Source organism: Babylonia areolata, chromosome 33 (assembly GCF_041734735.1).
Source record: "Babylonia areolata isolate BAREFJ2019XMU chromosome 33, ASM4173473v1, whole genome shotgun sequence".
Taxonomy (NCBI): domain Eukaryota; kingdom Metazoa; phylum Mollusca; class Gastropoda; order Neogastropoda; family Buccinidae; genus Babylonia; species Babylonia areolata.
Window position 1 is genome coordinate 4,737,668 of NC_134908.1, and position 14,183 is coordinate 4,751,850.

A 14,183-nucleotide genomic window follows, 5' to 3' on the forward strand; every position below is an offset into this window, starting at 1 on the left:
AGAGAGAGACAGGGGGAGAGAGAGAGAGGGGGGGAGAGAGAGAGAGACAGGGGTGAGAGAGAGAGAGACAGAGAGAGAGAGACAGGGGTTGAGAGAGAGAGAGACAGGGGAGAGAGAGAGACAGGGGGTGAGAGAGAGAGAGACAGGGGAGAGAGAGAGACAGGGGGTGAGAGAGAGGGGGGAGAGAGAGAGAGACAGGGGGAGAGAGAGGGGGGAGAGAGAGAGAGACAGGGGTGAGAGAGAGAAAGACACAGAGAGAGAGAGACAGGGGGTGAGAGAGAGAGGAGAGAGATAGAGGAGAGAGAGAGAGGGAGGGAGAGAGAGAGAGAGAGAGAGAGAGAGAGAGAGCCCAAATACAAAACAAATAAAAACTTTGCGTCGCCAGTCCGCAAGGAACCATCGATGTTAGGTCGCCAGGAGGCCACACACCAGAGGAGACCCTGCACTGCTGCTGAGTCACTTCGGTGGTGTTCAGTGGTGCCTGTTCTGATTTAGCGTACTTAGGACACCACCTACTAAGCCCCCTACTAACTAACGACAATGATGGCTTAGTCGCGGAGCTAGACTGAGTGAGCGTCCCTCCCAGAGTGAAGACCCCCCACCCATACCCCCCCAATGAATCTGCCGACACTGCAGACTCACCCCAAGCACGGAAGTGGAGGGGTAATCAAAACAAAACTCAGAAGAAAAAAAAGAAAACCCTGCACCTATTCAGTGATGAAACCATAGCCGCTCAGATGTCAACCTGACACACGGCTCGGTGTGTGGTGACGCCACAGTGATGGTCGAAGTACCTCCCCTCCTGGACGTCCAGACTCACACAGTGCTCCCCCGTCAGTCCACTGGGCTCATTTTCCCGCCACAGGGGGCTGTCTTGTGGGAGGGGGGTGCCGTCATCCCACACGAACTTGCCTTCCTCAGCCAGGTCGTCCGCACCCAGCCACACAAAGCCATCCGTCACACCTGTAACACGTCGTTCATCTATCTCACCTGACAACGTCCACACGTTGTTCATTCATCTATCTCACCTGACGACGTCCACACGTTGTTCATCTATCTCACCTGACGACGTCCACACGTCGTTCATTCATCTATCTCACCTGACGACGTCCACACGTCGTTCATCTATCTCACCTGACGACGTCCACACGTCGTTCATATATCTCACCTAATGACGTCGACACGTCGTAAAAACGCAGAAAACATACTATTTTTCCTCTTCAAAGTACTAGTGGACATATCCGGAAATGTAAAAATGCAGAAAACATACTAATTTTTCCCTTCAAAATACTAGTGGACATATCCGGAAATGTAAAAAACGCAGAAAACATACTATTTTTTCCCTTCAAAGTACTAGTGGACATATCCGGAAATGTAAAAATGCAGAAAACATACTATTTTTTCCCTTCAAAGTACTAGTGGACATATCCGGAAATGTAAAAATGCAGAAAACATACTATTTTTTCCCTTCAAAGTACTAGTGGACATATCCGGAAATGTAAAAAACGCAGAAAACATACTATTTTTTCCCTTCAAAGTACTAGTGGACATATCCGGAAATGTAAAAAACGCAGAAAACATACTATTTTTTCCCTCTTCAAAATACTAGTGGACATATCCGGAAATAGTGTAGAAGCCAGTTCCCTTTCCTTGCGGTTTATGCATACTATGTGGGAACGTGAAAAGGATCGTGAAACCCGTTTTAACTGGACGAAGTTTGACGCCTGAGTAATGCAATGGCCCAGGGCTCAATGAATTATTAACACTGCAGTTACGTCCTCCACAAGTTCTAGATCTTTGAGGTTCTTTTCCCCAGTCCACTGGATACATTTCCATTCTTCAACGCTTAGTCAATATTCTATCTATCTATATTTTTGTTATCATTATCAGTTTTTAGATATATTTATTTATTTATATATTTACTTATTTAATTATCTGTTTTTGTTGGGTTTGTTGTTGCTGCTGTTGTTGTTGTTTTTGTTTTTTCGTATTGTATTTCATTTCATTAACTATCTGCTTACCTTTATTTTCCCCTCAAGGCCTGACTTAGTGCTTTGGGTTATGCTGCTGGTAGATTTCAGTATTTAGAATCGAACTCAAACCTAGCGAGCTGATATTTGGACTCATCAGTACAAGCCCCGTCAAAAATTTAACCAGTTCCGGATGAAACGTCACCCTGCGAAGAAAATGAATGGTGCCAAGAAAGAGGCTCACAATAGATCTGCTGATTGGCCTATGCATAGGCTATGATTTTGTGGTTCGCAATCGATAATTGAATCGACATGGAGCACGTTCACATAATGTGTTCAAAACCATGCCTTCTCATCATGAATTATGCTCTAAAGAGATAGAGATACAAAGGCAGATACTGGGAGAGACAGACAGACAGACGGGCAGACAAACAGAAAGAGAGAAACACACATCTAAAGGGACAAACTGAGAAGAGAGTTTGTCTGACATCAGTGAGGGTTTGAACCCAATTTCGTGGTGCACTTTTCGTCGTACACAGAGTAAGAAGTAGCTCGAATGACGACACGGGCAGACCACTGCCATAACTGGTTTCTCCGAGTTTGCACTGCCTTTGTTCAGACAATTTTTTTTTCCCCCGGACTTTCTTGGGTCGGCCACCGTTTTATTTTGTATATGAATTCATTATAACAATTCAGAGTAGATGGAAAAGAACGGGGAAAAAAACAAAGAAAGAAAAAGAAATTAATACAGTGTACATTAACAATAACATCGTCATCATAAGTCATTATACTTATAATATATTGTTCTATCAATTTGGTCAAGGTGGACACATTTTCATCATGTGTAACAGTGCAGTTTTATAACATATAATAGACATTATATCTAGCATCGGCATAGAGTTATGGACACTTTGCTTAGCTAACGTAATGTGGAAAGAACACAACCCACACATGGGATATCTTATGTATGAACACATTTCCTCTAGTTTTCTTTACGTGATTATGTAAAACACCCATTACACAGTCATGTTAAACATTATTACTGCAGACACATAAGTGCACATGAATACACACATGCATATATTATTTACATACTCGCATACTTACACATTCACGTACATCTGTTCAAGTTTAAAAAATATATATATATATATATATATATATATATATATATATATATATCATTGAGCCTTCATTATTATTGTGCATTTTGATCTTTCATAATATTTTGTTATGGGCAGACAACTTTTCGGCAGACTCTATAAATGGATCAGTTGGAAAACATAATGGCTGATATATGGCAAGCAACACGCTCAAAGTAAACACAGGAGACTAAAGCGAATAATGGGTGTAATTGTAAAATTAATAGATCTTGTAAACTTGCAAAAATATCCACCGAATATGTTAAAACTCTTTCAGTCAAAACAGCAATTTTCCAACGAAATTTTAGCCTTAGTGGCCTGGAAAAAAAAAAAGAAGAAGAAAGAAATGGAGACGCGTATGCGCACGCGGTTCTCGCTAAAATTAACCAGGGAACCCAGATGAAAATCCGACGAAAGCGGGCCTGCACACCCCTCCTATTATTATCAGAAGTTACTCGGGTGATTACCACGAACTATTTAAATCATCACGCGAAGTCTCGCTCAAATGATATACTCATTTTACACAACGACTCCCTTGAAAATTTCTTCCCCCCCCCCCCCACTCTCCCGGATTCTCTCCCCCCCCCCCAACCCCCCCCACCGTCCCGGCTCCCTCCAACATTCATATTCATTCATTTTATTTAACAATACACCAAAACATAGTACTAAACTATAATAATTATGAACACATTGAACCACGTTAAATTAATGCATAAGAAGAAAAAAGAAAAGAAGTGTAGAGACATAGACTACATACGGAAGAAAGATACATGACAAAGTTCAGTATAGTACAGCACAGCACAGTACAGCACAGCACATTGCAGCACAGCACAGCACAGGACAGTACAGGGCAGCACAGTGCAGCACAGCACAGCACAGCACAGTACAGGACACCACAGTGCAACACAGCACAGCACAGCACAGCACATTGCAGCACAGCACAGTACAGCACAGTACAGTAAAGCACAGCACAGCACAGTACAGAACAGTAAAGCACAGTACAGCACAGCACAGCACAGTACAGCACAGTACAGTACAACACAATGCAATACAAAGCAATTTAAAGCAACACAATGAGAAGTGCCCGCAAAGAAATGCAATACCAAACAACGTCACACAAACCAAGACAACAAAACGTAACGCAGCACAGGACTGCAGCAACTGATCCTGACACGACACGACACGACACGACGCGACACGACGCGACGCAACGCAACGCAACACGACACGACACGACACGATACGACACGACACGACACGACGCGACGCAACGCTACACAACACGACACGACACGACACGACACGATACGACACGATACGACACGACACGACACGACGCGACGCAACGCAACGCGACACGACACGACACGACACGACACGACGCAACGCAACGCAACGCGACACGACGCGACGCAACGCAACGCAACGCGACACGACACGACGCGACGCAACGCAACGCAACGCAACGCTACACGACACGACACGACGCGACGCGACGCAACGCAACGCAACGCAACGCAGCGCTACTCGACACGACGCGACGCGACACGACGCGACGCAACGCAACGCTACACGACACGACACGACGCGACGCAACGCAACGCAACGCAACGCTACACGACACGACACGATACGACAGTGCACTGTCATGCTTAAAAAAAAAAAAAAAAGTTTCCAACAACAACAACACTAACAAAAACGAGAATAATAAGAATATTTACTCTGTCTTTACTCTAGTGGGGAAACACTCTTTTACACCAGAGTCATTTCAAACACGTTTAACCCTTTCCATACGAACGGCGAAAGAGACGACGTTAACAGCGTTTCACCCCAATTACCATCATCAAAATATTGCAAGCGGAAGGCTCTTATACTGAAGACGTGAATGTTGACAAAGATACCACAATTCTGACGACGGAAGCTAAAGGTTGGGTCATTGAGACACCCACTGGACATCCGAGGCGTCTGTGTAGAGGAGAAGAGAGGACTGGCCGTACTGAGTGAGTTAATCTTGTCCAGAAAAGCGCATTTACATCAGTCATTTTAGACGTGTTTGAACTGGTCCAAAAAAGGGCTTTCACACCAGTCGTTTGAGACTCGTTTACTTTAACCTTATCCGGGATTCAAGTGCTTTCATGCCAGTCATTTCAGATGCATTTACTTTAACCTTGTCCAAAAAAAAGTGCTTTCACGTCAGTCATATTGAGACGTGTTTACTTTAATCTTGTTCGAAAAAGCGCTTTCACACCAATTATTTGAGACTCGCTTACTTAAACCTTGTCCAGAAAAAAGTGCTTTCACACCAGTTATTGAGATGCATTTACCTTATCCGGGATTAAAGTGCTTTCACGCCAGTCATTTCAAATGCGTTTACTTTAATCTTGTCCGTAAAAAAAAGCGCTTCCACACCAGTCATTTGAGACTCATTTACTTTAATCTTGTCCAAAAAAAAGTGCTTTCACGCCAGTCATTTGAGATGCATTTACTTTTACCTTATCCGGGATTAAAGTGCTTTCATGCCAGTCATTTCAGATGCATTTACTTTAACCTTGTCTGGAAAAAAGTGCTATCACACCAGTCATTTACGACGTGTTTACTTTAATCTTGTTCGAAAAAGCACTTTCACGCTTGTCATTTGAGACACATTTACTTTAATCTTGTCCAAAAAAGCACTTTCACGCCAGTCATTTACAACGTGTTTACTTTAATCTTGTCCAAAAAAGCACTTTCACACAAGTCATTTGAGATGCGTTTACTTTAATCTTGTCCGGAAATAAGCTTTCACACCAGTAATTTCAGACGTGTTTCATAGTGTCCAAAAAGAAACGCCTTCACGCCAGTCATTTGAGACGCATTTACTTTCACCTTATCCGGGATTAAAGTGCTTTCACGCCAGTCATCTCAGATGCGTTTACTTTAACCTTGTCCGGAAAAAAGCGCTTTCACGCCAGTCATTTACAACGTGTTTACTTTAATCTTGTCCAAAAAAGCACTTTCACACAAGTCATTTGAGATGCGTTTACTTTAATCTTGTCCGGAAATAAGCTTTCACACCAGTAATTTCAGACGTGTTTCATAGTGTCCAAAAAGAAACGCCTTCACGCCAGTCATTTGAGACGCATTTACTTTAACCTTATCCGGGATTAAAGTGCTTTCATGCCAGTCATTTGAGACTCATTTACTTTAATCTTGTCCAAAAAAAAGTGCTTTCACGCCAGTCATAATGAGACGTGTTTACTTTAATCTTGTCCGAAAAAGCGCTTTCACACCAGTAATTTGAGACTCGTTTACTTTAATCTTGTCCGAAAAAGCGCTTTCACACCAGTCATTTGAGATGCGTTTACTTTATCTTGTCTTGAAATAAGCTTTCACACCAGTAATTTCAGACGTGTTTCATAGTGTCCAAAAAAGCGATTTCACACCAGTCATTTCTGATGTGTCTAATCTAGTAAAAAAAAAAAATAAAAAAATAAAAAAATTAAAAAACCGCTTTCACGTCAGTCATTTGAGACGCGTTTACTTTAACCTTATTTGGGATTAACACTCTTTCACACCAGTCATTTCTGATGCATTTATTTAATCTTGTAAAAAAAAATTTTAAAAAATAAAAAAAAGAACGCTTTCATGCCAGTCATTTCAGACGCGTTTCATCTTGTCCAAAAAGCGCTGACAGAAACACACAGTGTGTATTTCATTCATTTCAGACTCACCTCTCCCCAGGGAGAGCGCGTCACTACACTACAGCACCACCCATTTTGGGGATTTTTTTTTTTCCTGTGTGAAGTTTTCTTTGTTTTTCCTATCGAAGTGAATTTTCCTACAGAATTTTGCCAGGAACAGCCCTTTTGTTGACGTGGGTTCTTTTACGTGCACTAACTGTATGCTGCACACGTGACCTCTGTATATCGTCTCATCCGAATGACTAGCGACCAGACCACCTCTCAAGGTCTAGTGGAGGGGGAGATAATATCGGCAGCTTAGCCGTGATTCAAACAAGCGCGCTCAGATTCTCTCGCTTCCTAGGCGGACGCGTTACCTCTAGGCCATCACACCACACAGTATTGATAATAATGATACTAATACTAGTACTAATACTGATACTACTACTACAACGACTAATAATAATAATAATACCAAGTTTTTCCAGGTAGCAGAGAACGCAGTCCAACTGCCTCGCAGTTTTCACGGCCATGAGGTTTTCCTGGGAATAAGACAGGCACTTGTTCCTGGCTGAACTGCGACCCATTGCGCCGAAAACTAGCAGACAGCAACTACACCGCCAAGCGTACCAGGGAGGGCAAGGTCTTCCTTCTGCACACACACACACACACACACACACACACACACACACACACACACACACGCATACACACACACACACACACACACACACGACATCGTTGCCTGTTTTGTTTTTGTTTTGTTTGTTTGTTTGTTATTGTTGTTTGGGTTTGTTTGTTTTTGTTTTTTTAGTTTTTGTTGTTGTTGTTTTTTTGTTGTTGTTGTTTTTGTTTTTTTGTTTTTTGGAGGGGGGAGAGGGAGGTCCGGGGGGGGGGGGGGGTCAATGAAAAACAAAAAAACAAAGGGTTATGGGGTTGTTTTTTTTCGAAAACAACCAAGTACTGCTGCAACCTGAGGGTCCTGGGTTCGAATCTCGGTAGCGGCGCCTCGTGGGTAAAGGGTGGAGATTTTTTTTTTTTCCGATCTCCCAGGTCAACATAGTAATTTATGTGCAGACCTGCTTAGTGCCTGGACCCTCTTCGTGTGTATATTGCAAGCAGAAGATCAAATACTCACATTAAAGATCCTGTAATCCATGTCGGCGTTCGGTAGGTTATGGAAACAAGAACATATCCATCATGCACACCCCCGAAAACGGAGTATGGCTGCCTAAATGGCGGGGCAAATAAACTGAACGGTCATACGCGTAAAATCTTGCATGTGTGAATGAGTATAATTAAGTGTGCGTGACTGAAACCTGATTCAATGACACAGGGAACAAATGACTGAGCGCCCAAATGGCAGCCGTCAATCGGCTCTACCCAGGCAGGAAGCCTGTTGTGCAAATGTTTGTAAAGCGCCTCAAATTTGGTTTCCGATCGGGGACAGGCGCTGTATAAGTATCCACATTATCATTATCAATCATCATCAAAAGAAGACAACTTGATTTCCATACTATTCCTAATCAGAAAAAGTTACTACCTGAGCTAGAATGAAAAAAAAAAAAGCTACTAGTGATTGATAGGTATGTCGGATAAAAGTGCCATGTTTTGTATATGGAATGGAAATATAACAGTGAAATGAATTTCGAAAGGTTTTGGGCTTTAAACAAAAGGAATCCTTTAATCAAAGAAGTGCATTGTCATTAAAATGAGAACGTGTAAAAAGAACTGATAGTTTCCTGTTTAAGCAAAATGTCAAAAGATTAAGTATTTCCTGATAAAATGAATATGTTGAATTTTACCGCGGACATTGGGAGAGAGGGAGAGACAGACAGACAGACAGACAGACAGGCAGAGAGAGAGGGGGGGGGGGGGGGGAGGGAGAGAGAGACTGACGTATGTAATCCCCCTTGAAGAAACAATGACAATAATAATAATAATTCATTATTATTATTATTATGTTTGTTATTATTATTATTATTAGACTTGAACTGAAAAGGGTTCACCCAATTAATTAATAGCAAGTGAAGTCAGACGGAAAAAGAAATTTTTGACTCACTTGTGTAAACAAAGTGAGTCTATGTTTTAACCCGGTGTTCGGTTGTCTGTGTGTGTGTGTGTGTGTGTGTGTGTGTGTGTGTCCGTGGTAAACTTTAACATTGACATTTTCTCTGCAAATACTTTGTCAGTTGACACCAAATTAGGCATAAAAATAGGAAAAATTCAGTTCTTTCCAGTCATCTTGTTTAAAACAATATTGCACCTCTGGGATGGGCACAAAATAAATAAATAAATAAATGAAATGAAGCCTGATTATATGCAAACTGCATTTACTGTTATATTTATATTTTTTGTATTCTCTAAACTTGGCACTTTGATCCGATATTCTGAGCCAACAACAAGAGCAGTCATTATTATCATTTTTTATTCAAACAGGAAATTCTTTTGCTAAGCATGGAAGTTTTATTTATTTCGCAAACGTTTTGGTGCAGATAGTAAAAAAGGGAAATTACTCTGTAATTAATGCTAGGGGACTTAATTTGCTTTGAACTGATCTTTCTCATCTTAAACATTACATTTTGAAATTATACTCAATACATAAAAAGCTTGGATTTTTTTTTTTTTTTTTTTATTTTTTTTTTTTGCCTCTCTTGTTATTTTTCAACCGTGAAGATATTAGCACTTGGGCCAACTTACGCATCTGCCGTTGTTCCAAGAGACACACAAACATATACACATATAAATGTTGTTATACTCAATACATGTGCACAAGTATAACACAGAAAGAGAGGGGGTGGGGGGGGGGAGAGAGAGAGAGAGAGAGAGAGAGAGAGAGAGAGCGAAATGTAACGAAACAAAGTGAAACGGAATGGTATTTAACTATGCAGCTGAGATAAATAGGTAAACTGCTCCTGTCCACCCAGCCCTTGGACATGAAAAATGACATTTAGAAAAAGGTGACTGATTGTGTATAAACGAACTAAAGGCCGTTCTACACGTGGCAGTATCTGCACCTGTGGGACTCTGAGCGTCGGTAGGCGAGAGAGTGGGGAAGGGACTGCACAACTCCGTTTCACTAAAAAAAAAAAAAAAAAAAAAAAGTCACCTGTGCTGGTCAGGCAACCTATGAGGACACACACCGACAGACAAGCCTGCCTGCCTACTCATCCGTCGGTCCGACGGGAGACTCCATCAAACGAACTAGAAAACAAATTATGTGTGTGTGTTAGTGCGTGCTTGTGTGTGTGTGTGTGTGTGTGTGTGTGTGTGTGTGTGTCTGTGTCTGTGTGTGTATGCGTGCATGTGTGCGTGCGTGTGTGTGTGTGTGAAATAAACAGACAGACAGAGAGACAGAAAAGAGGCCAGAAAACAGGCCAAAGTGAGGAAGAGGAGGTGAATTAAAAAAGAAAAAAAAATGCAGCACAGACCTCTCACACCATAAGTTCTGGCACCAGGGAAGCTCTTAGATGTGGTGGAAACAGGATAATTCCAGAAGAGCTGACAGCGCCCGTAATTTGACGGGTCCTCAGCGGGTAGGAAGGTGACCATGATACAGCCGGAAAGATCCAAACATTGCAGAACGCAGTGTCCAGGAGAACTCGCCTTAGCTTCAGTTAACATGATTTCATCTTGTGCCAGCACCCTGTCATCCCAATTCAGTTTCTTGAACAACGTGGTGTTGTTAAGATACAGTTCGGATGCCGGGCAAAATTGTGTGTGAACTAGTTCCACAGTGATGTTCATCAGGAGAACGATAGCCAGCAACAGCATTATGATTTCCTCCAAAACAGTTCCTGTGACTGCCGTGTAAAAAAAAAAAAAAAAAAAAAAAAAAAAAAAAATTTAATCCAAAAAAAATCGAATCGTCACCTTTTGTTCTTGACTAATTAACTGGTTGATTGATTTGAATGATTGATTGATTTATCAATTTATCTGTTTAGTTATTTGTTTATCTATCACCATTTGCAGTAGTAGTAGCAGCAAAAGCAGTCGTAGTATTAGCAGTATTCTATTATTTTTTAGTCCATGAAAACTTTCAAGAAATCTTTAATAATCCAACTTTGTGGTTTATGAAGCTTTCATAATATATATCTTTTAAAAAATAGAAAAAACAAAAGGGATGTTCACTACAAAAAATAGACGCCGAAGCCCAGGAAACAGTTTGTGTGTTTTTTTCCTCACGAAAGTCTGGGTAGATCTGACAACGCCGAAACGCACTGTGACACTGCCCGTGGCGCACAGAGAAGCTGTCACAATGGGAAGGAACGAAAGTGGTTAACACCGGCCGCTAGTGCGTGACGTTTTAATCAGTGCCGCTGGCAACGTACAGCAACAACAGCAGCAGGGCTTTAAAGGTTCACCAAAGTCAAGTTCGGAATGCTCCGAAACTCCTTTGTATTAATTTCAAGGTAATTGAAGTTAGAGTTGTTCGGGATTTTTCTTCTTCTTTTTTCTTTTTTTATTTATTAATTTTTTTAAAATGTTTTTGTTGTTGTTGTTGTTTGTTTGTTTGTTGGGTTTTTGTTTTTGTTATTTGTTTTGTTTTCCCAAATCTCTTTATGTTAGTGTAGTTGCAGATTCATTTATATATCTATATATCTTTTTATACATACATACATATATACATATATGTATATATATATATATATATATATATATATATATATATATATATATAATTACAAACTGTTTGAGATTAAGCCAGAGCGAGATTCATGAACTAGAGAACCCAGAATCAGCATCAACACTGTGACTGTACGAAGAGAACGCACGGGCAAGTCTGCACTTTTCTCAACGAAGGACAAACCTTTCCGGAACATACACACTGCACGTTTCTGTCAGTGCTGTCAACTGCACGTGACTCACGCTTCTATTGATACAAGCCGATAGTGGGATTCCATTCCTGTTATGGAAAGTATGTATGTGTATATCAGTATCAGCAGTAGCTACTTTTTCTTATTTCTTTTATTATTATTTTTTAGCCTAAGAGCAAACAAGAGTGAATGGAATGAACAGATGCAGACTGTTAGAGACGAACTTTCCCTTGTAGAAAGGTTGCTGGTTCTTTCAGACAGACACGTTTACATTTTGCCATGAAAATATCATGTATTCAGTGTGACATTTATTTAGCTGAGCTGATAGTGTGTGCACAGAAAGCAGAAGTATCCAACTTACATCAGTCTCCAGAAAGCTTCAGAAGGTCTATAAATGTGTCGCTTTGGTCGTTTTGTGTAACGTTTTCAGAACGGAAGAACGTAATCATCCAAGAAGCTTCTAGAAAAATTCAGAACGATTACCCCCTTCTGTTTATCTAGAAAGCATCGTCTTTAGAAATTCACATTATTATTCAGTGTGCTACATTATGATCAACTGTACTGGAGACAAAGAGCTTGTCCGTATTGTTCTTCAATTGAATGTGCTTTAAACCACCCTTTCTTATGATGTATTACGCTTGACAGAGAGATAGACAGCGACAGTTACAAACAGAGAGGCACACAGAGAGAGAGAGAGAAAGAGAGAGAGAGACAGATAGACAGACAGGCAGATAGACAGACAGACAGACAGACAGAGAGTAACAGAGACAGAGAGAGTGTTTTTTGAAAGATGTGAAAAGATGCATCATGAAGATGTGAAGAGTCACTCCAGCTAGTGTATTTAACTATTGGCAAGCTCAGACTGAGACTCCAGCCATTTACGAAGTTCAGTTTCATTAGCTTTCCTTCTCTTTTCAGCCAAAGTGTTGAGCGTGTACATGAAAGGATTCACTGCAGAGTTCAATGGTAAAACGAATACAGCCAGGGCCACATTCACTTCTGCGGGAATGGCAATTCCTGCCAAAGCCAGCGTCCCACACAAACCGATGGGAAACCAGCACATAAAATCAGTGACTGCAATCGTGATCAGTCGCCGAGCAATAGTCATGTCCTGTGATACTTTGGTAGAATCAGTCTTCAAAGCATTGTCCTGTATGGACCAATATATGAATGCCTGACCAGCACATATAAATAAAAAGAGAATAAAGTTCAGGTATATCAAAATACTGAGAGAATACACTTTTCCTTTGAAATCTCGTCTTGTAACAGGTAAAGGAATACAAATACCTGTCTGGCTATAGAAGTCCCAGTGTGATGTGACTGGAAGTAATGGTACCAAGGCTACAAACCAGCCAACCAACCAAGTACATATACAAGCCACTGCTGCTGATGTTCTGTCAAACCTCTTGGTGCTGAAAGGAAAGCGAAGGACAATAAAACGATCCAGTGTAATAAGCCAGATACTAAAGGCAGATACCTCACTGGACAAAAGAGACAAAAAGCCAGCTGCCTTACAGTTCGCACTGTTTTTCCATGTATCATCATTGTGGAGGTATTGTCCACGGAACCGTTCATCAGCCACTCCAATGATAGCAATGTAGACACCCATCAGAAAATCAGCCATTGTTAGGCTAACGACAAACACACTGAATCCACTAGAAGACGTCATGCTCTTCATAACCATACGAGCACAACAACAAAAGACATTACCAGTCAGAGACAGACAGGCGACCAACCACAGAAACCCACGGTATGCCCACGACTGCAACAGATCTCTACATGAAGAAATTTCATCTTTTGGGGCAATGCAAGCTGATTGAGCATGGTCAAAGGTGTAGGGAAGTATTTCATTGCAGCAAAGTTTATAGTTTTGTGTAGATATAAAGCGCAGTTTAGAAACAGCTTTAAATATGTTAGGCTGAAAAATTCTAACAGGGCTACCATGCATGTAGAGTTCAGTCAACTGTGGTGTGAACTGAAATCCATCTGAACTGATTGTGTGAATGGAAGTGAATGTTAAATTCAGTTTCTGTATGTGACGAAACAGCGACAGGACTTTAGAGTCAAACACTGTCAGCATGGTGTGGGACAGATCCAGCTCTGTGAGTGTGCTGTGCTGGTTAACAGGTGAGAGACCAGTGTGGAGTGAGGTAAGGGGATTGCTGGAAAGAGAGAGTGCCTGGAGGTTGTGTAACCCAAGAAGAGACGTCAGGTTGACATACTGCAGTTTGTTGCTACTGAGGTCAAGGAACCTCATATTTACCAAGTGTGTTAGATGAATGTGAGTTATAGAACAGTGAGCGAAAACTACAGCAATAAGGAGGGTATTATGACTCACATCAATCAGTGTCATACCTGAGCCTGTTGCATCCAGGTAGCGGAGCTGAGGAAAGAGAGCTGCAGAGAAAGGCTGAGGACACAGAAATGAGTGACCTTGACAAAGACAGTTCACAGGACAGTTAACGTCACATGCTAATTCATCATCATTCATTGGGCAGTGAGGCCAACCATCACACATGTGGTCACTATGTAAACATATTGTTGAAAGTCTGCATCGGAAAAGTCCTGGACATTTCAGTTGTTCACACCCCTCTT

At 41.3% G+C, this 14,183-nt stretch overlaps 1 protein-coding gene across 1 annotated transcript in view; it reads right to left on the reverse strand.

Annotated features, from left to right (window-relative positions):
• LOC143276843 (C-type lectin mosGCTL-7-like) overlaps positions 1-7,358 on the reverse strand; it is a 13,271-nt gene extending 5,913 nt beyond the window's left edge. The window contains exons 1-2 of the mRNA XM_076581498.1: positions 7,247-7,358; positions 795-990 (exon numbers count right to left, since the gene is read on the reverse strand). Coding sequence (XP_076437613.1) covers positions 795-990; positions 7,247-7,358 — 308 coding nt within the window. The remainder of the gene's footprint in view (positions 1-794; positions 991-7,246) is intronic.
• Between the last annotated feature and the right edge of the window lie 6,825 nt (positions 7,359-14,183).